General features: G+C 41.6%; 1 protein-coding gene and 1 pseudogene across 1 annotated transcript in view; one reads left to right on the forward strand and one right to left on the reverse strand.

Annotated features, from left to right (window-relative positions):
* Window positions 1-2,021: 2,021 nt before the first annotated feature.
* The window catches only part of TEX14 (testis expressed 14, intercellular bridge forming factor), a 60,801-nt gene continuing 42,866 nt past the window's right edge, over window positions 2,022-19,956 (reverse strand). Inside the window, exons 22-32 of the mRNA XM_023759621.1 lie at window positions 19,140-19,202; window positions 17,994-18,121; window positions 16,921-17,120; window positions 15,623-15,719; window positions 13,679-13,753; window positions 10,493-10,570; window positions 9,629-9,728; window positions 6,558-6,650; window positions 4,457-4,563; window positions 3,174-3,225; window positions 2,022-2,453 (exon numbers count right to left, since the gene is read on the reverse strand). Of these exons, the coding sequence (XP_023615389.1) occupies window positions 2,417-2,453; window positions 3,174-3,225; window positions 4,457-4,563; window positions 6,558-6,650; window positions 9,629-9,728; window positions 10,493-10,570; window positions 13,679-13,753; window positions 15,623-15,719; window positions 16,921-17,120; window positions 17,994-18,121; window positions 19,140-19,202 (1,030 nt within the window). The 3' untranslated portion in view covers window positions 2,022-2,416. The remainder of the gene's footprint in view (window positions 2,454-3,173; window positions 3,226-4,456; window positions 4,564-6,557; window positions 6,651-9,628; window positions 9,729-10,492; window positions 10,571-13,678; window positions 13,754-15,622; window positions 15,720-16,920; window positions 17,121-17,993; window positions 18,122-19,139; window positions 19,203-19,956) is intronic.
* On the forward strand, window positions 14,964-15,076 carry LOC111827394 (annotated as a pseudogene).

Consider the following 19,956-nt stretch of genomic DNA (forward strand, 5'->3'; position numbering starts at 1 on the left):
ACACTATAATGTGTATTTGTTGAGTTTTAGGAGTTCTCTATGTCTTTCTGATTAATTCCTACATCAGATATGCCCCTTTCTTTTTCTTGTTTTCCTTTTTTTAAACAAAATCTTTAATGTTCAGATTATTACCATTTGTTCCTCATTTTTCCCCCCATAACTCCCCTCCTCCCAGTTCCCACCCCACCCTCCGCTCTCACTCCCCACCCACTGTCCTCATCCATCGGTGCACGATTTTTGTCCAGTCTCTTCCCGCATCTCCCACACCCCTGTCCCCCCCAAGAATAATCAGTCCATTCCCTTTCTATGTCCCTGATTCTATTTTAATCACCAGTTCATTCTGTACATCAGATTATTTATTCACTTGATTCTTAGGTTCACTTGTTGATAGATGCATATTTGTTGTTCATAATTTGTATCTTTACCTTTTTCTTCTTCTTCCTCTTCTTAAAGGATACCTTTCAGCATTTCATATAATACTGGTTTGGTGGTGATGAACTCCTTTAGCTTTTCCTTATCTGTGAAGCTCTTTATCTGACCTTCAATTCTGAATGATAGCTTTGCTGGATAAAGTAATCTTGGTTGTAGGTTCTTGGTATTCAGCACTTTGAATATTTCTTGCCACTCCCTTCTGGCCTGCAAAGTTTCTGTTGAGAAATCAGCTGACAGTCGTATGGGTATTCCCTTGTAGGTAACTGAGTTTCTTTCTCTTGCTGCTTTTAAGATTCTCTCTTTGTCTTTTGCTCTTGGCATTTTAATTATGATGTGTCTTGGTGTGGTCCTCTTTGGATTCCTTTTGTTTGGGGTTCAGATATGTGGTTTTCAAATATTTTTTTAAAAAATATGTTTTTATTGATTTTTAGAGAGGAAAGGAGAGAGAATAGATAGAAACATCATTGGTCAGTTGCCTCCTGCATGCCCCCTACTGGGGATGGAGCCCATGATCCGGGCATGTGTTCTAACCAGGAATTGAACCAGCAACCTCTTGGTTCATGGGTCGATTTGCAATTTGAAATTTTCTCCCATTCTATGGGTTGCCTTTTTATTCTGTGGATAGTGAAATTTTAAATTTTCATGAAGTGCAACATATCTACTTTTTCTTTTGTTGCCTGTGCCTTTGGTGTCATATCCAAGAAATCATTGCCAAATCCAATGCCATAAAGTTTTCATCCTGTTTTATTTAAGAGTTTTATTGTTTTTGGTCTTACGTGTAGGTCCTTGTTCCATTTTGAGTTAATTTTTGTACGTGGTGTTAGATAAGGGTCCAATTTCATTCTTTGCATGTGGACACCCAGTTTTCCTAGCACCAATTGTTTAAAATATGGTCCTTTCCCCAAGGTCTTGGTACCCTTGTCAAAAATCACTTGGCCACATGTGAAAGGGTTATTTCTGGATTCTCTTCTATTGTGTCGATCTACAGGTCTGTTCTTATGCCAATATCGTATTGTTTTTATTACTATAGTTTTGCTACCAGGAAATCTGAGTCCTCCAGTTTTGTTCTTCCTTTGCAAGATTATTTTGGCTATCCAGGGTCCACTAAACTTTCATAGGAATTTTAGGATTGGGATTTTGATATTGAATCTGTAGATCACTTTGGGTAGTACTGACATTTTAAAAATATTAAGTCTTCCATTATATAAATATGGGATGTGTTTTCATTTATGTCATCTTTAATTTCTTCCAGCAATGTTTTGTAGTTTTCATAGTATAAATGTTTCATCTTTTTGGTTAAATTAATAAGTATTTTATTATTATTGGATGCTTTGTAAATGTTGTTTTTGTACTTTCCTTTCAGGTTGTTCATTGTTCATGAAAATGCAACTGATTTTTGTGTATTGCCTTTGTATCCTGCTACTTTGCTGAACTCATTTAGTCTAACAGGTTTTTTGTGGAATACTTAGGGTTTTCTACATACAAGCTCATATAATCTGAAAATAGATAATTTTTCTTCTTCCTTTCTGCTGTGGTGGTTTCTCTCCCAATAATTAAAATAGACACATCTTACACAGCTAAAAGCTAACTGCTATTAAAAGTAAACATTTTATTACCTAACAGAAGTACAAGTTTTCAAAAATCTATGTCAATAAAACCAAAGCCATTCTGAACACAATGAGAGATTTTTACAGTCAACAACACTACCTTTCACTTTTCAGATATCTAACTGAAAACAAATGATTACAACTGCTGTGCTAAAATAAAAGCTCAAAATATATCTCTGAAAAACAGAAACAAAAACAAATGGTTACATGTGCTATAAACAGATAGGACCAAAGTCTTCATGTCTATCGTGGCAGCTGAACAAAGTGTGAATTAGGGATCCATTACTCTAAAGGTGACTGAAGCAGACCAGGGAGAAGGGAGCTCACAAGCAGGTGCTTAAACTCGGACCAGGAGTCCATCTATGATCCGGTTCTGGTCAGTCTGACAAGTCACTCTGATCCAGTACGATTATCCTGTGTGTGTTTTTTAAAAAAAACAAAGAAGGGAGTTTTGAGTTGATGTGTACATTTTTAAAAGACACAAAAAACAGCCTCTTTCTATTCAGCTGAATTTAAGGGAAAGGAATTTTTATTTCTTTTAGTTAAAAAAAATTTTGTATTAAATTTATTGACCTGGCCAGTGTGGCTCAGTGGTTAAGTGTCGAACTATGAACCAGGAAGCCATGGTTTGATTCCCAGTTAGGGCACATGCCCTGGTTGTGGGCTTGATCCCTGATGGGGGTAGGGGGTGTGGGAAGCAGCCAATCAGTGATTCTATCTTATCATTGATGTTGCTATCTCTCTCCTTCTCCTTTCCACTCTGAAATCACTAAAAATATATTGTTTAATTTACTGGAGTAACATTGGTTAATAACATAATTTTTATAATCAAAGGAGATATGCTCAACTAGGGTATCATGCAAATGCAAAATGACTGCAAAGCAACTGATAGCAGCATCTTCTGGACTCCCTCCATCTAAAACTGTTCTGCTAATTCTACCGATTACTTCACCAAAGTTAGTGTTCGTTTTACCTTATGTTTTAAGTATAAACATTAATGTTTTAAAAATTGAACAACTTTGAATTCAAGTCTTTGTCACTAATGTTTATTAAGATGCTGATAAATGTTTAAAGTCTGCCCATGTTGTTTAGAAATAATGAACTCTGACCTACAAACATCTGGTATCTCATTACCTGGATGGTTCTGACCAACTCAGTCGCTTCCCAAAACAAGATTTCAGTTCCTCTTGATGAAATATAGGAGGAAGAAAAAACAACCTGATTACTTGCTAGGTCAAAGGGTACTAGTATTCAGAAGTCACATTAGTACCCTCTCTATTTTAAGGTGAACTGTTTTACCTAGATTCTTTCTAAAAATAGTTCATTGGTTTTCTCTTCTAACATTGTGCAGTTCCCTGTCATAGCTATGGACACTATGATGCTAATTCACAAAGCCTCTGTATTATACTCTCAGTGAATTGAACACTAGCTCAATGCTCACACACGCTGGGCTCTGTCCCAGTTAGGGTCCTGAAAACAACAGAATGCAATCCCAGGACCTTCACTGAAGTGATTACTTAGAGAGATGTAGTCAGAGTTGAGGGAGCAAAAAAGGGATGGCAAGGCATCCAGTGACTAGCAGCAGTGGGAAGCCATTATCGCTAATCTGAAAGAACTGGAGGGTGGAGGTAGGGCAGGATGGTTACTGGAACCCAGTGAGAGCTGGAACTGGGAAGAATGGGCTGTGTTTGTGGAGGGACACCACTTCTAGGCAGAGATGAGGTGCTGAATTAGACAGGCAGGGGAAGTAATACCCCAACTGCTCTCCTGCCCTCTGATATGCTGGTGCCTCCCACTGGCCACCGGGAAGACAGCTGGCCAGGAATCCCAGGAGGTGCAGGGTCAGCATCCTGGAGCACAAAGCAGGGCAGGGAGAGCAGAATGCAAATGGACTGGAGAAGGATGAAAGGGATACCTGATCTGAAAGAGTTAATGTCTCCAACTTCCTGAGTAGAAGGAACTTAAATATAGGCAGGCATCATTTGTGAATGGCATTTTAAAGCCCTATCAAATTGTTTTGATATTAAGGTTAATTTATACCTTTCACATTACTGTAGACTCCATTTAAATGACACAATTTATGATTTCTTATTGGATTCTGCAGCCTGTGTGTGAGCTAAATTTAGAACTCTTTTGAAGGTACTAGACAGTTAGGAGCAAAACATCTTTCCAGACAATGTGCAAGATAAGGATGATGAGACTGGCCAAAGGCTTGCTTTAGAAATGAAATTGGATGTTGTTGCTGTTTTGTGATGAAGACATGATTAGCAATGAACAGAAATCCTGGGCTGAACTATGGGGGAAATGTGTATGAGAATTACGTATAGCAACTGGAAAACATTTCTAAATAACTTTGATGTGCATCAAAGCCCAAGGATTCCCAGCTACACTGTAAATGATTATTCATTCATACATACCTTCTTTAGAAGCCCCTAGAAAGCTCTCTGATGTCCTCTCTGGTTTCATGCCTTCTTCCACTTTCCTCTTCTTTTCACCAACTTCTTGATCCTTGGTATCTGTCTCCCTTTAATAACAATGATTTTCCGTATCAAAACATATACACAATAGCCAAGGGAACAGGACTATACTCCAAAAGAAACATAATAATAGCTAGCGCTAATGGAGTGTACCCTATAGGCCAGACATCGGTTCAAGGGCTATAATATATATTAACTCAATTCTCATCACAACTATATGTGCCTCATTAAGTGATAAGGAAACTGAGGCACAAAAGTTAAATTACATGCCTAGTAAGCCCTAGAGCTGGTCTGCCTCAGACTCTGCTCTCAATCACAGGGCTATATTGTCCCAAAGAAAAAAAATCATTTCACTTATGTTGCAGTTGGTATTCTTTTACAGCCAGCACTTCATTACCTCACCTTCATTTCCTGAAACTCTCTGAATTGAAATATCTAATTAAAGTATCTAACAATTTAAGACCACATTTATCAAACTAGTAAGCAAAAAACATCTCTCCCATTCAACTATAAGCTCTTAAGGGCAGAGACATCCCTCTGCACCCAGCCCTTAGGCACAGCGCTAGGATGGAGGTTGGTGCACCACAGATGCTGGCTGAACCAAACTGGCACTGTTCAGATATTTCGCTTCTGTTTTCATTTGGTGGATATTCAAAACAAATATGTAAATGAGAGAGGAAAATAAAGCCCGGTAGGGTGAGAAGGACTTTTTCCTCCTAACCTCTCATCACTAATAGAATCATGGGCTCTAGAGTCCATAGCAGGCCTTCAGGTTAGCTTCTACCTCTGTCCAAATGCCTCTGAAACTAAACTAACAGTCACCCAGCCTGTGCTTGAGGGGAAGGGCCTGTTGTTGAAGTAAGTGTGAAGGCATCTGTTTTCTCTGCCAAATAGCTATGGCTATGAGGAGGTTTGTGTTTTACTGAATAAAACCCCCTTACACTGCAGTTTCTAGTCACTAGCTCTGTCCTTTGAGGCAGAAGCGAGTAAGCTGACTCTCTACTTTGCGATATTTCAGGTATTTGAGGGGAGCTATCAAATTCTCCGCTCCATCTGCTCTTCTCAGGCCGGCCTCCCCAGCTCCTTCAGCTGTTCTCATATGACAAGGTTTCCAGACCTGACTGTTCAATGGCCATCCTCTTCTATTTGTGAGTGTCCCTTTTAAAATGTGATGCCCAGAAAGGAGCCCTACTCTGTGTCATGCCAGTGTGAGGCATGACTTTGTTCTGGTCAATACATTTCTGTCTACTCATCATGAATGCTGTATTGACCTTTTTACTTTTATTTTTCTGTATTGACCTTTTTATTTTTATTTTTCATTGACCTTTTTAGCAACTGCATCAAACTGAGGCCTCATGGAGTTGCTGTCCATGCCTTCTTCAATAAGAACTTCTTGAATTCTTACTATCTCAAAATGCCTGCTAAATACTGGGCATGTAAAAATAAGACTCACTCTCTCTTTCTTTCCCCCCTTCCCCCTCTCCCTCTCCCTCTCTCTCTCTGTAAGTAAATAAATGACACACTTCCTGCTTTCAATGAGATTACAGTGAGTAGGATCTTCCAAAAAAAATTCCACATTAGGTCAGATCTCTCACATTCTATAATTTTGGATGCAAATGCTCAGCTTCATCTTTAGAGAAATCTAACATTTCCACCTGTCAAGACCATTTTGAATCCATAGTCTATCACCTATCACATTTGTATTCATTTTAGACTTGTATTATCTAAAAGTCTGATAAGCATGCCTTTTTTATTTAATTCAAACAACTGATGAAAATGTTGAAAGTGACAGGGCCAAGATATAGCAATCGTAGAGGCCTCTCTCTATACTGATATCCATCTGTTAATCAATATCTTGAGTACTATGGGTGTTTGGAGGAAGATGGGCAGACAGGAGTCAGGGCTGGCTTATCTACAGCAATGTAATGCCATCACCAGACATTCATTCCTCAAAAAGGCAAGATGTTTTTTAAAAACTAAAATCTAGTCCCTCTTCCAGAGAAAGAAGAAAACGATCCCCTGATGGAGAACAGTAAATAACCTTGCAGAGCCCTTGGGGAGATCCTGTAGCACTGTGATGTCCTCAGGTGGCTGTAGCCATCTTTCCAGGTCCTCATCGAGAGAAGAGTGAGCTCTATCCAAGGGCAAGTGAAGAGAATTGAGACAACAGTCATTTCCTGTCTCCTCCAGAAGGAGCCATAGCACTTTACAGTGCGAAAGGACCTTCAAACTTGTGCTTTCATTACACATACAAGAAAATGAGAGCTCACTGAGATTGTCTGTGGAGTTGTAGAGGTCACCTAGACCCGATTTAAATGTGCACAAAATCCTCCTTTAAGCCTCTTGACAAAAAGCTTCAGCACCCAGGAGATCAATACCTTCCAAAGTCTGATGCCAGACTGCCTCAATTCTTTACTTATTTATTGATTGATTAAGGTATTACATATGTGTCCTTATCCCCTCATTGTCTCCCCCCACCCCCGCTCATTCCTTGATCATTAAGTCAATTTCCACCTGAGGCTAGAACTGTACCTTCATTTCTATAAGTTTTTTAAATTAAGAACTGCCTCTGGGACTAAATGATGCAGAGTGTGTTTTCAGAAGGTCAGTAAAGTCCCACCCATCTGAAAAATAGCTTCCACTCTGGCTTGGTGCCGAGGACTGAGATGACGGAGCATCTGTGGGCATCTCTCTGTGTCCAGCACAGCCAGCCCTTTTGGAAAAGGAAGAGACAACAATAACAGTAGCTAGCTTTTAATCATGTGACTTTATGTAATCAAATGTACCTCTGCCTTCCTGAACTACTCCACTGTGGTGGTCCTCAGACCAGCCACAGTAAACCTGAGAACTCATTACATTTTGCCTTGAATAATGACATGGATATTACTGGGGATGTTTTGGGGAGATGGAAGGACTAGAGTTACATCATACATTATGATCAAAATACTATATTTCTAAAACTTAAAAAAATATATTTATCTCCCTCCTCTTTTCCCCTTTTTCTTCTCTGTCTCTCCCAAAAACCTTTCCCCACTTCCTCAAAGGTCCCAGGGGCTATTGTCTCCTCCTCCACTTCACAGACCTTCCCTTCCAGGTCCCTCTCTTTTCCTTCCTTATAGAGAATGATTTTACCCTTGAAGAATGTGACAAAAACAGGATTCACTATCGAAAAGCTCTATCACTCTTCTCCCTTGCCTTCTTCTTCTACAGCAGCTAAAAAGTTAAGGCTCAAATTGCATTCTCCCTTGTAAGTGAAGATGGTCACGCATCCCATTTGGCCAATGATATATAGTGGGCATCTGCTGGGAAGGGCTTCTGGGAAAGATTTTGCTTCCCAAATAAAAAGAGACCAAGTCATCTAGAATATTCCTTTGCCCCACTCTCTTATCTCTGCCTGGTCTGTGGACAGGGGTCACGCAACCAGGAGGTGACTAGCCTGAAAATAAAGGCCAGCATGCTATGCTGTTGCTACAGATGGCACACCAGGAAGATCAAAAGAACCATCCTTTGATGCCCTACCAACCTGTGGGCCTCTTGTCATGTGAGACAAACTCACTTAAGCACAATAGTGGGGTTTTCTATCATTGCAGCTGAAAGAATTCTGCAAGGCTACCTTAAGGACTCACAGGACCAGGATTAGGATGAAGCAAGTGGTGCAAAGGCAGATTCAGATCCTGTCTTTCCTTAAAATTCAGATATTTTATTCATCATGGATTCTTTTTTGTATTACTTGCTATTTTTTTAAAAAATATTGCATTAAAATAGCACTCCTCAACTTTGTGCCCAAAGAGTGTCTTACTCATCTTGCCCTGAATGGCAGGACAAGGCAAGAGAAGTCAGGAGGCAAAGGAGATGAACTGCAGTGGTTTACCTTACAACACAAGTTAGAGGAGAGCTCTGAATCAGGGGAGAATCGGGTTTCTTAAGGCAACCTTGTGTTTTTCACACTGCATTGTCTAGGTGACTGCCCCGTTTCCTCGTAGTTGGCTAGAAAGATCTAACAATTCTCTTCCAATGCTTTAAGTAAAATGTCTTGAAAGAAGCTGAAACCTGTGTTTGCCTTGCAAAATGAAGTAAAAAACAAACAAAAACACAAAAAACTTGACAAGAAAAAAAAACCATTAAAAAATGGGCAAAGGAGTCAAATAGGTATTTCTTCAAAGAACATATACAAATGGGCATCAAACACATTTGAAAAAAATACTCAACATCACTAATGATAAGGAAAATGCAAATCAAAACCACAATGAGTTATCACCTCATATCCTTTAGGATGGCTACTATAAAAAAACAACAAAAGAAAACAGAAAATAATAAGTATTGGCAAGAATGTGAAGAAACTGAAACCCTTGTGCACTGTCAGTGGGAGTGTAAAATGGTGCAGCTGCTGTGGAAAACAGTCTGGTATTTCCTCAAAAAATTAAAAATAGATTTACCATACGATCCAGCAACCCCACGTCAGAATATGTCCAAAAGAATCGAAAGCAGGGTGCCTTGAAGAGATACTTGTATACCTATGTTCATAGCAGCATTATTCACAATAGTCAAAAGGTGGAAGCAACCAGTGTCCACTAACAAATGAAAGAATAAACAAAATCCAATACACATACACATAAACATACTAGTACAATGGAATTAAGCCTTAAAAAGTAAGAAAATTCTGACACATGCGACATGAATGGATCTTGAGAACATTATGCTAAGTGAAATAAGTTAGTTACAAAAAGACAAGTACTGCATCATTTCACTTATACAAGGTCATCAAAAGTCCACCAAGTCATAGAAACAGAAAGTGGAATGGTGGTTGCTAGGGACTGAGGGGAGAGGGATATGAGGAGTTGTTTAATGGGTATAGAGTTTCAGTTTTGCAACATGGAAAAGTTCTGGAGATTGGTTGCACAACAATGTGAATATAATTAACACCAGTGAACTTAAACATTTTATGTTATGTGTATTCTATGACAATTAAAAATTTTTTAACATTTTAGGAATAGGGGCTATTGGGATAGTATGAAAAAAGAGTATTTCCCCCCTTCTTCTTAATTGTCAATAGCAGAACAAAAACTAATACAGTATTTTAAATCCTTTCAAAAGTCCAGCTTTTTATGTTACCTTTCTGTGTCCTCTTCTAGACCCTGAGTTTCTTGGGTCCAAAGCACACTGCTATCTTCTTTTGTACTGCTAGTTTCTTGTTCTTCTAAATGACTTTGATCTAAAAACAGTTGAAAAACTTCACTTTATTTGAACAACAAAAAAACAATAATTCAAAAAGACTGCCTTAGATGGAGTGCTTTAAAAACTTAGGGCTAATCAGTGGCCCCTGTCGTCTGCAAAGCACTAGTTCCTTCTTCCCCAGGAGAGCAGGTGCCAGGTGGCAGTCTGCAGGGTGCCTGTCTCCACAGCAGCTGCCGCAGGGGTCCTGGGAGCTCTTCAGTGCCAGGTGAAGCTACAGGAAACCCTGCTTGTGCCAGGGCTCAAGAGAGACAGAGGAAAGAAAGGGAACATAAAAGAGGAAGGAAGAGACCCTGAAAACAAATCGCACAGATTTTCTTGAGGGCCACCCTGTTCTCACTTGCGAGATGTTTCTAGGTTGGAGCCCCAGGGAAAATATTTGGGTGGGGAAGGGTAGTGCCCTTTAATGTATGCCAGGCACTCTACACATGCCATCTTGTTCCATCTTGCCAGCTGTCCTATGAAGGGAAGGGAACTAACATTTGTTCAGTGTCTTACAATGTACCAGGCACTGTGTATGAAACTATTATGTACATCATGGAGTAGGAATGATCATCCCCATTTTACAGGTGAGGATGACTGAGGTTCAGAGACATTAAACAGTTTGCCATACAAAAGCAGTGGAGTCAGAATCAAGGTGGTTATGCCTAACCCCAAGGTCCACTCTCCCAAATGTACCACTGTACTGCCAAGGGCAGCACCACAGCAAGAACCTGATGAGAAACATCTGGGTAGTTGGCTTACCTTTTGCAGTAACGCCCAGAGGATTTGCTGGGTCCTCACCCAACACTGCGGATGAGGCCTGCTGCCTCTTCAAGTGCTCTGTCCAATACAAAAGCAGAAGGCAACTTATTTCTTCTTTGCATGTCACACCATTCTCTAGGGCAGTGGTTTTCAAAGGGTGGTCCTCAGACCAGCCACAGTAAACCTGAGAACTCATTACATATGCAAATTCTGGGCCTCATTCCAGACCCACTGAATCAGAAACTCATGTGGGGTCCAGCAATCTGTACTTTAACCAGGTGATTCTGGTGCCTGGAAACCACTGCATGAGGACTTTCAATCCCACACAACAATAAAAATAAAACCGATGATGATAGGAAAGATTTCTAGAGCCCTATGTGGCAGGTACGGTTTCTAACTATCATTAAGTCAAGATCAATGTTTGCAGTTAATTCTCACAACAACCCTATGAGATTGATCACATTGTTATTCCTGTTTAACAGATGTGGAAATGGAAGTAGAAAAGGGTTAAGGAGGAATTTATCTAGAATCACAGAGAGTAAGAGGAGGAAATGGAATTTAAACCCAGGCAGTCTAGCTCTAAGGTTTATGCTCTTAATCTCCATTTTCTAATCTCTCAAACAGTTTGTAACAGAATCAGAGCAACCCATAATTTCCCCCATCCCTATTGGACTATATTTTTACCTAGTTAATGGGAAAGACAGAAAGCAAAGAATATAATTTCCAGTTCCTAAAGAATTGCTCACTAGACCAAGACAAGCATCTGCTAAGCTCAGCACACTGCCTTGCATCTGTTAGGTGTTTCGTCTCCTCCAAGTGCTCCCAGAGCAGAGCAGTGACAGCTGGGAGGCAGCACAGACAGGAGCCCAGGGCTCGCTCACCACACGGCCCTGCTGTGTGCAGAAACAGGTCTCACCCTTCCTGAAGGTCAGTTACAGGCCCTACCTGGTAGCTCCTGGGTATCATGGGGCCTCACAAGATCATTCAATATAATTTGAAATAAAAAGCTCATTTTATCCTTATTAAAGTAGTCCTTTGTTGATCTTAAGGATCCCCTAGGATTCTAAAGCACCTCCCCTTTATGCCCTTGCCAGAAGCCCAGGGCTTTGGATGTGGGCGCTCCAAAAGCACAGGTATCAGCTTCTGGTCACTCCTGAGGGGGAACAACAGAGTGATGATGTATATAACCAGCTGAGAGCACCCATTATTAGGAGAAACTACCCAATGCCCTCTGCCCTTTTTCTTTCTGGAAAATTACTGACCCATCTCCAAGTACAGACATCACCTAGAAACCTGGCCCAGATCAGTCCTGTGAGCAACATGAGGGAGGGCTGCACACAGTGCCCTGGGACTCAGCAGTGCCATGAGGCTGGAGCCTGGGAAGAGACCTGGTGACAGCTGCTGAAACGGGGGACTCCGCGTGGTGACTGAAGAGAGAAGACAGCAGAACCCAGAGGAAAGTTTCACTCAAGTCAAACCTCAAAGGAGCCTACAAATACTGCTTATGCCAGGACCAAGGCACAGATGACACCCTGTAGGGTGTATGGTGACCTCTATCTACTCACAAGCAGCAGTTCTTTTGTATTAAGAAGAGCATGGCTTGGCTGGTTTGGCTCAGTGGATAGAGCGTCGGCCTGCAGAGCAAAGGGTCCCGGATTCAATTCCGGTCAAGGGCACATACATTGGTTGCAGGATCCTTCCTGGTCCAGGCCCTGGTTGGGGCTCGTGCAGGAGGCAACCAATCAATGGGTTTCCCTCATATTGATGTTTCTGTCTTTCCCTCTCTCTTCCACTCTCTCTAAAAGATCAATAAAAAAATATCCCAGGGTGAGGATTAACAAAAAGACCAAAAAAGAAAAAAAAAAGAAAAAAAAAGGAAGAGCCAACTGGCCAGGCTGGCCTGGCTCAGTGGTTGAGCACTGACCAGGAGTTCACAGTTCAATTCCTGGTTAGGGAACATACCCGGGTTGCGGGCTCAGTCCACAGTGTGGGGCGTGCAGGAGGCAACTGATCAATGATTCTCTCTAATCATTGATGTTTCTATCTTTCTCCCTCTCCCTTCTTCTCTGAAATCAATAAAAATATATATATATTTTTTAAAAGGGCAACTGGAGAAGAGGACTTTGCAAGGACTCCCTAGGGAGTTCCAAAGCAGACCGTGGGGGTGGTGCCCTGAGAAAACGGCCCCAAGTCCTGTGACCTGTATGACCCTGTGGCATCAGCGGAGAGGTGCAGTAGGCAAGAAGGACCTACGACTACAGAAGGAGACCTTAAGGCAGGTTTTGGCAGCTCTGACTGACTCCACCCAAGTTCATCAGGCCAATGGGGCTTGGGCTTGTGACAACATAGACAGTAGCTTTCGGTTGAGTCAGACCAGGTAAGTCCTCATTCACCTTCCTCTTCCTGTATCCAGACACACAAAACCTCTGAGGCCCTGAAAACCAAGAGGTACCCCTCAGGAAAATTTCTAGAGGCCCCATCCTAAGAATTGAACCATCAGAGGTCTCACAAGATGTGTCCTCTGAGGGTGAGGCTGGTGGGCCAGGCTGTCAAGAAAAGAGCAGCCGGGTCTTTTCTGGGGAAGCAAACCACCTGCCCCAAATGTCTCTATAGCATTTACGTCCAGCACCTACTCAGCTGGGAAAGGCCAGCCAATCAGCTACAATTATAACTGAACTGGTATTGCTCAGTCTCTTCCTGAAATGGAAAATTCTGGTCACATTAGGTCTTGTGCCACTGACTTCTCTGCCCTCAGGAAAGTGATTCATCCACAATGCCAATACCTTCAATACCTCCTGCTAATGGCTGAACTAAAAGAACAGGGTGTCTTGGATTCAGTAACCAGACATCAGGCCTCCAAGATATGTCTGGGTTGGTTAGAAAAGGAGATAACAATTCCTTTAATAACAGAAGTTCATCATAATAAACCACATGAACGTTGTTATTTTCTCTTACTACTAGAATCATTACCAGGGACCCTGTAAGAAACAAAATGACACAGGCCAGTTATCCTGGCCAGGCTTCGGCAGAAATCCGAGGTCCATTGGTTTAAAAACTGCCCCTTCCTGAATTCTGTACAGTCATAGGGCCTTCTGCACTTAGCTCACTCCCAAGGCAAGGAACCATATTGCGGTCAGTGACCACAGCTAACAGGGCCACCGACATTCTGTATTGAGCATCCCTTACCAATTTCATCAAGTAGCTCCTGAGATGGAGGTGGTAGCTTGTCAATGTGATGCTGCGAGATGGCTTCTATTAGTTCTTTAAAAAGATAAAAGGGGAAATGACTTAACATTCTCCTGGACCTAAAGTGGATTTTCTAGGCTCCCACATGGATTTGATTTAGGATTTCCCAATGTGAAACAAACTAAGGCGGAGAAAAGGCCTCTTACAATAACAGGCCTAGTTGACACCTCCTAACATGTGAATGGCTTTACTCCCCCTTTTACTCCGAATCCTTTCCTATGTTACCCCTATCCCAGTACTGCTTAATCTGAGCCCCTCATTCCCCAAGGATATTTGGGGTAGGTGAAGTACAAATTCTTACTGAGAGGCTGGGAGCACAGTCCGGAACAGGGCTGATAAAGGGATATAGAGAGAGGCTCTGGACCAGTCAAAAGGAACAAAACACAAAGTAGACAGATTTCTCTATAGATTATGAGGCCAGGGCACACAGAAGCAATCATACTTTGGGCCTTCCCCTAAGTGCTCAATTATAACATCAACCACACCCTCTCAGCATAATCCACAAAATCCTTATCCCCCAGAAGGAGATTCTAAGAGTTGTACCAAAGATGCAAGACATTAAAATTAATGTGGCAGTGCTCGCTTCGGCAGCACGTATACTAAAATTGGAACGATACAGTCTGGCCAGTGTGGCTCAGTTGAGCATCGACCTATGAACCAGGAGGTCAGGGCATCTAACTTGATCCCCAGTGTGGGGTATGCAAGAGGCAGCCAATCAATGATTCTCACTCATCATTGATGTTTCTATCTTTCTCCCTCTTGCTTCCTCTCTGGAATCAATAAAAATTTAAAAATAATAACAATAAGCCTCTAGCCAGTTTGGCTCAGTGGATAGAGCATCATCCTGTGGACTGAACAGTCCCGGGTTTGATTTCAGTCAAGGGCACGTACCTCAGTTGCAGGCTCCTGGGCATGCGAGTGGCAACCAATCAATGTGTCTTTCTCACATTGGTCTTTCTCTCTGTCTCTCCCTTTCCCTTCCACTCTGTCTAAAAATCAATGGAAAAAATATCCTCGGGTGAGGATTAAAAATAATAATAAAAATCCTATATAATAAAGAGGTAATATGCAAATGGTCATTACGCTGTGATGCGTAACAACCGATCAGCAGGAGGGCGGGGCAGCGAGCTACAAGTGGCGGCAGAGAGCTACAGGAGGGAAGAGCAGTGAGCTATGAGTGGGGGAGAGCTACATGAGGGCGGGGCAGCGAGCTACTCGTGCACGGATTTGTGCGCAGGGCCACTAGTAATAGATAATAAAACTGGAACGATACAGAGAAGATTAGCATGGCCCCTGCAAAAGGATGACATGCAAATTTGTGAAGTGTTCCATGTTTTAAAAAAACATTAATGTGGCAAAGGCAACATGCCTGTCTAAGAGCTGTTAACACACTGGAACTGTCCTCTAAGCTTTCCCAAGGAAAGGAGCCAAGGTGCAGATACAGATTTTTGCACAGTCCTTCAACATAAGGACATAGTTACGCAGCATATGTAGAATGGACTACTATGCATCCATTAAACATATTTACAAATAATTTTTACTGAAGAGGAGAAATCCTCAAAATATATCATCAAAAAAAAAAGCTGGCTAGAACTGATGTAATATATAATCTCAACTATGCTAAAAATATGTGGGGTTTTTTTGTATATTTCTAAAAATATAGAAAAGATATGTACCAAAATAGTGTTGGTGGTAGAATTCAATGTGTTTCTTTTTTAAGCTCTTCTTTATTCTCCACGTTTTCTATAATGAGTATGTTTTACTTTAATAATTGGGGGGAAATAATATTTTTGTTAAAATAAAATGTAGCATCAAAGATGAGACTATGGCTCCCTTAAATTGCCTTTCTATTATAAACTTGTGTTTTGATATTAAACAGGGTACCTCTTGGCAGGCTCCTTTTCTGGATGGCAAGGGATGATTTGTCAGGTACCTTAGCACTTCTGGAGGAACCAGTCCTAGTAAATGTAGATGATCTTTTCTATAAGATATAAATATGGTAATTAACACATATATTGAGCAAAAAAGGCCCATACAGCTCAACCACTTCCAACATTAAGGCTGTGTATCATCAGTGGAAGAAACCAGTTGCTTGTTGATTGAGTCAAATTCATTCAAATGCCACCTCCTCCAGGAAGCCTTCTTATCCCTCTTGCCTATGCAGCACTCAGCACTCAGTACTCCCTCTGTGTTACAGTCTTTCTCACTAGGTGGTGAGCTCCTTCAGGGCAGGGACTAGGCCTTTTATATTCACATTTGGATGCCTTGAAGAGGGCTGGGCAAGGTGTCTGGCATTTAGAACCTGCCCAATGAACAGTTTGATGAACGAAAGCATAAAATTCTTTATTGCCCTACTTCAGACTGAGACCTTTTGTGAATCAAATGCCCAAAGAAGGTAATAGTTGGTTTCTCACCGAGGGCCAAAGCCAATAATCAATCTACTATAGGATGGCGAGTCAACAGGTTCTTTTTGTTTTGTTTTGTTTTTTAGTGAATAAACATAACTATTTTATTACTCGATTCTGGGAAGCAGCGCTCAGCAGGAACTGCTCCATATGCCAGTTGGGGTGATAATGGTTTGGAGAACTCAAGAGGGTTTCATTCACATGTCAGAGGCCTGGAGGTGGCAGAACCGGCAACGTTACATTGCAAAGGGATAGAGCGACAGGTTCTCAATGCACAGCACCAAGGAAGAAACTTGTCGTTTTCTTGAAAAGACTACACGTGCAAAATATGAAGGAGGAGAGAAGAAGGTGGCATACAACTGAGTGTTTTCACTACAGACTATTCGTTCAGGAGTTCAGAGAAGACTAAAGATCAATCACAACTCTTAGGGAACTAAACAGAGGAGGTTTCAAGAACAACTCAAACCTCCTCAAGTAGGTAGGATATGATTAGAGAGAAAAATAATGCAGGTGAAGGCAGCATCAAAAACTATGGCAGAGTTTGGCTCCTAGAGAAATTGCCAAACATGACCTCTAGGCGGCAGGGGATGGGGGAGGGAGGCACAAAACCCAGGGTCTATCTTACAATACAGTCTCAGGGAGGAGCCCCAGGGAAGCTGGAAAGGATCCTGCTGGCTTCTTGCTCTCTTTGTAAAATGGATTTGGAGAAAGCATGGCACTCTGGACCATTGAGGCCTTTGGGCTGACTCCATAGGAATGCAGACCTGGCATACTTACGTGATCAGTCAGTCTTGAAGGGAGAGTTTCAGAGGAAGCAAAAAGGGACTCTAGGCTCTTTACTTTCTCCTGGACAGTTGTAAATTTATCAGACAAAGTGGATTCCTGATAGCTCCAACACGAGGTAGACCCTGTTTTATCCTGAAATGTGAAGCTTTCAAGGCAGTCTTTATAGTGACTATCAGATGAAGAAATTGACTCTGTTGTAGAAAAGAGGGTAGTTAGTGTCTGAATCCTTTATATTATTTAAAAACAAAAACAGAAAACCTCACACAACCATATACCTATACCATGCAACCTTCAAAATGTTAGTAACCGAAATAATCACTCATCTGAGACTCAGCTCCTCCTAGTATAAAAAATGACAGTCTTGCCCTGGCTGGTGTGGCTCAGTGGGAGAACATCAGCCCTCGCACTGAAGGATCATGGGTTCGGTTCCTGTCAAGGGCACCTGGGCAGGTTTGTTCCTGGCCAAGGTCAGGTGTGTGCGGGAGGCAACCAATCTCTCTCTTTCTCTCTCTCTCTCTCTCTCACTCTCTCTTTCCCTCCTTCCCTTCCATTCTCACTAAAAACAAAATCAATGGAAAAAATATCCTTGGGTGAGGATTATCAACAAAAAATATAAACAAACAAACAAACAAATAAACAGTCTCCAAACTTAGTCACCAAAATAGAGGGAGAACTAGGACACGAGGATGTTGGTGCTGGCTATAGACAGCTGCAGGGCTCAGAACTATACATGTTTAAGCACAAGGGACTGTTTGAAGTTACAAACTCTAGAGAATGCAATGTATTTGTACTAAATTCACTAGTGCTCGGGGTACAGAGCAGTCTCTGCATTTGCATGTCTCTCCCACTACAGTAAAAACACCTCCTACAGCTGCTTAATGACCACCAGCACCACCCTTCCCAGCCTCCCATGGGGTTGTCCCTTCAACTCTGGCCCTAAAGAATACCTCTGCGCTGCGAGAAAGCACCTTCCAGGTCTGCTCCCAAGGCCTGGCTTCCAGAGCCAATGGCGCAGGGGCTGTCGCTCCCTCCCCCAAAAGCTTGTCCTCCCTTCAAGAGATTACCTGGGCTGAGTGGAGTGCTGACACTAGGAAGCGCATGGTTTATTCTGGGTGTTTTGCATGAGACTTCCTTAAAAGAAGCATCTTGTTCATAGGAGATACTAGACAGGTCTTGAATGTCTGTCAATGATCTAAAAAATTAAAAGCACACAATAATTGGGAGATGTTTGGAAAAATCTAACAACATATTCCTGAGAGGTACTTTTTAACCCATTGTACGCCATAAGCATCTGTAGATGCACATGGCAGACCTTCCCCACACGCCAAGCGTGTCTATAAAAAAAAATGTTTTCCCTAAGTGGCAGCCCTGGCCAACTTTAAAATCATTTTTCGTGAGAACTTTCAGCTGAAAATATTAAAGAACACCCGAACTGTGAGTAATATATTTATTTTTATAGTATTCATTGCAAACTAATCTTTTCAGTTAAATTCAAAATATTGTGGCATGTGGGGGGATGGTTTCCATTTTGGACACGTGGTAGATAACTAGTTAAAGATGCTCTTGCCCTGACTAGTTTGGTTCAGTGGATAGAGCATCGGCCTGCAGACTCAAGGGTCACAGGTTCGATTCCAGTCAAGGGCATGTACCTTGGTTGTGGGCACATCCCCAGTGGGGGGTATGCAGGAGGCAGCTGATCGATGTTTCTCTCTCATCGATGTTTCTAACTCTCTATCCCTCTCCCTTCCTCTCTGTAAAAAATCAACAAAATATATTTTTAAAAAATAAAGATGCTCCTGACAAAAATCTTTATTTGGCAACAGGCCAGAATTAGAGAATATCTTTGAATATCTTATATATATCTTAAAGAGGATATTGGAGAGTATCTTACAAAGAGATACTAACTTTAAATATATCTCAGCAACTAAAAGTAAACTATGTCCATAGATGAAAGTATATTTGCGTGGGAACCAGATTTAATCCATTTATATAAATAGGTTTATACCTCAAGTAGAAACACATAGTTGTTATTATCACTGTATTTCCTTGATTGCAAGATGCTAGTAATTTAGATCACATCTTCTTGGTGAAAGAAGAAACAGGCTCACAAAAAAATGAGAAGAATGTAGATTCTTACAAACAAGGAAATACTATTTCCCTAAAACGAAAACTTTACATAGTATCCTTAGGCAGCCCTTTGGTGGCCATACATGTCTTTCTCTTTCAGTTCCTTGGGTGACTCCTTTAATGTCTCCTCTTGTTCACCTTCAGGACTGTAAGAGAGAAAGTGAGAACATTATATGAATGGCCTGTCAGCTGAGTGCACTAAGTTGGTACAAGGGACCAGTGTGAGAAGCAGCAAGAAGGGCACTAGGCTCAGAAGTGGGAAGTGTGGGCTCTGGTCCTGGCTCTGCTACCAGCTAGCCACATGTTCTCAGGCAAGTCTGGGCCCTGCTGTGTGCCTCGGTTTCCTCTTAGAGACTGAATAAATATTCTCTAAGGGTCAGCCCATCTGAAATCAGCTGATAATGTTATAGGACAGTGAGCAAGTTCCAGAGGAAACCAATGGAGCACAGGAACTTTGCTGGAGATGGAGGCTGGAGCAAGGGGCACCGTCATGGGGCCTGACCATGTGAGATAGCTTCCAGGCACAGAGTTACCAGAAAAGAATACTGAAGACAAACTGGACCTGTTTCTACTTGAACCAGAATTTAGGATTCAATTTCAATACTTGTTGAACACAAACTATAAGCCAGGACCCACCTAAATCCTTCCATGTTTTCACATTTTTAATCTTTGCAACAATCCTGTGGGGCCAATGGTACAAAGGAAAGAGCATAGACTTTGACTTTGAGTTGTGTCTTTATTAATTCTGTTCACTAAAATATTTGTTCTCCTTCCAAGCACACAGTAGGCCAGCACTTTTTGGCCCTCCTAATTTGCATAAATGGCCACATGACCTGTTTTAACCAGTGAAATATAAGTGAAAATGATGTGTGTAACTCTTGGGAAGAAACTTTAAAGGAC

This window comes from Myotis lucifugus, unplaced genomic scaffold (genome assembly GCF_000147115.1).
Source record: "Myotis lucifugus unplaced genomic scaffold, Myoluc2.0 scaffold_158, whole genome shotgun sequence".
Classification (NCBI taxonomy): domain Eukaryota; kingdom Metazoa; phylum Chordata; class Mammalia; order Chiroptera; family Vespertilionidae; genus Myotis; species Myotis lucifugus.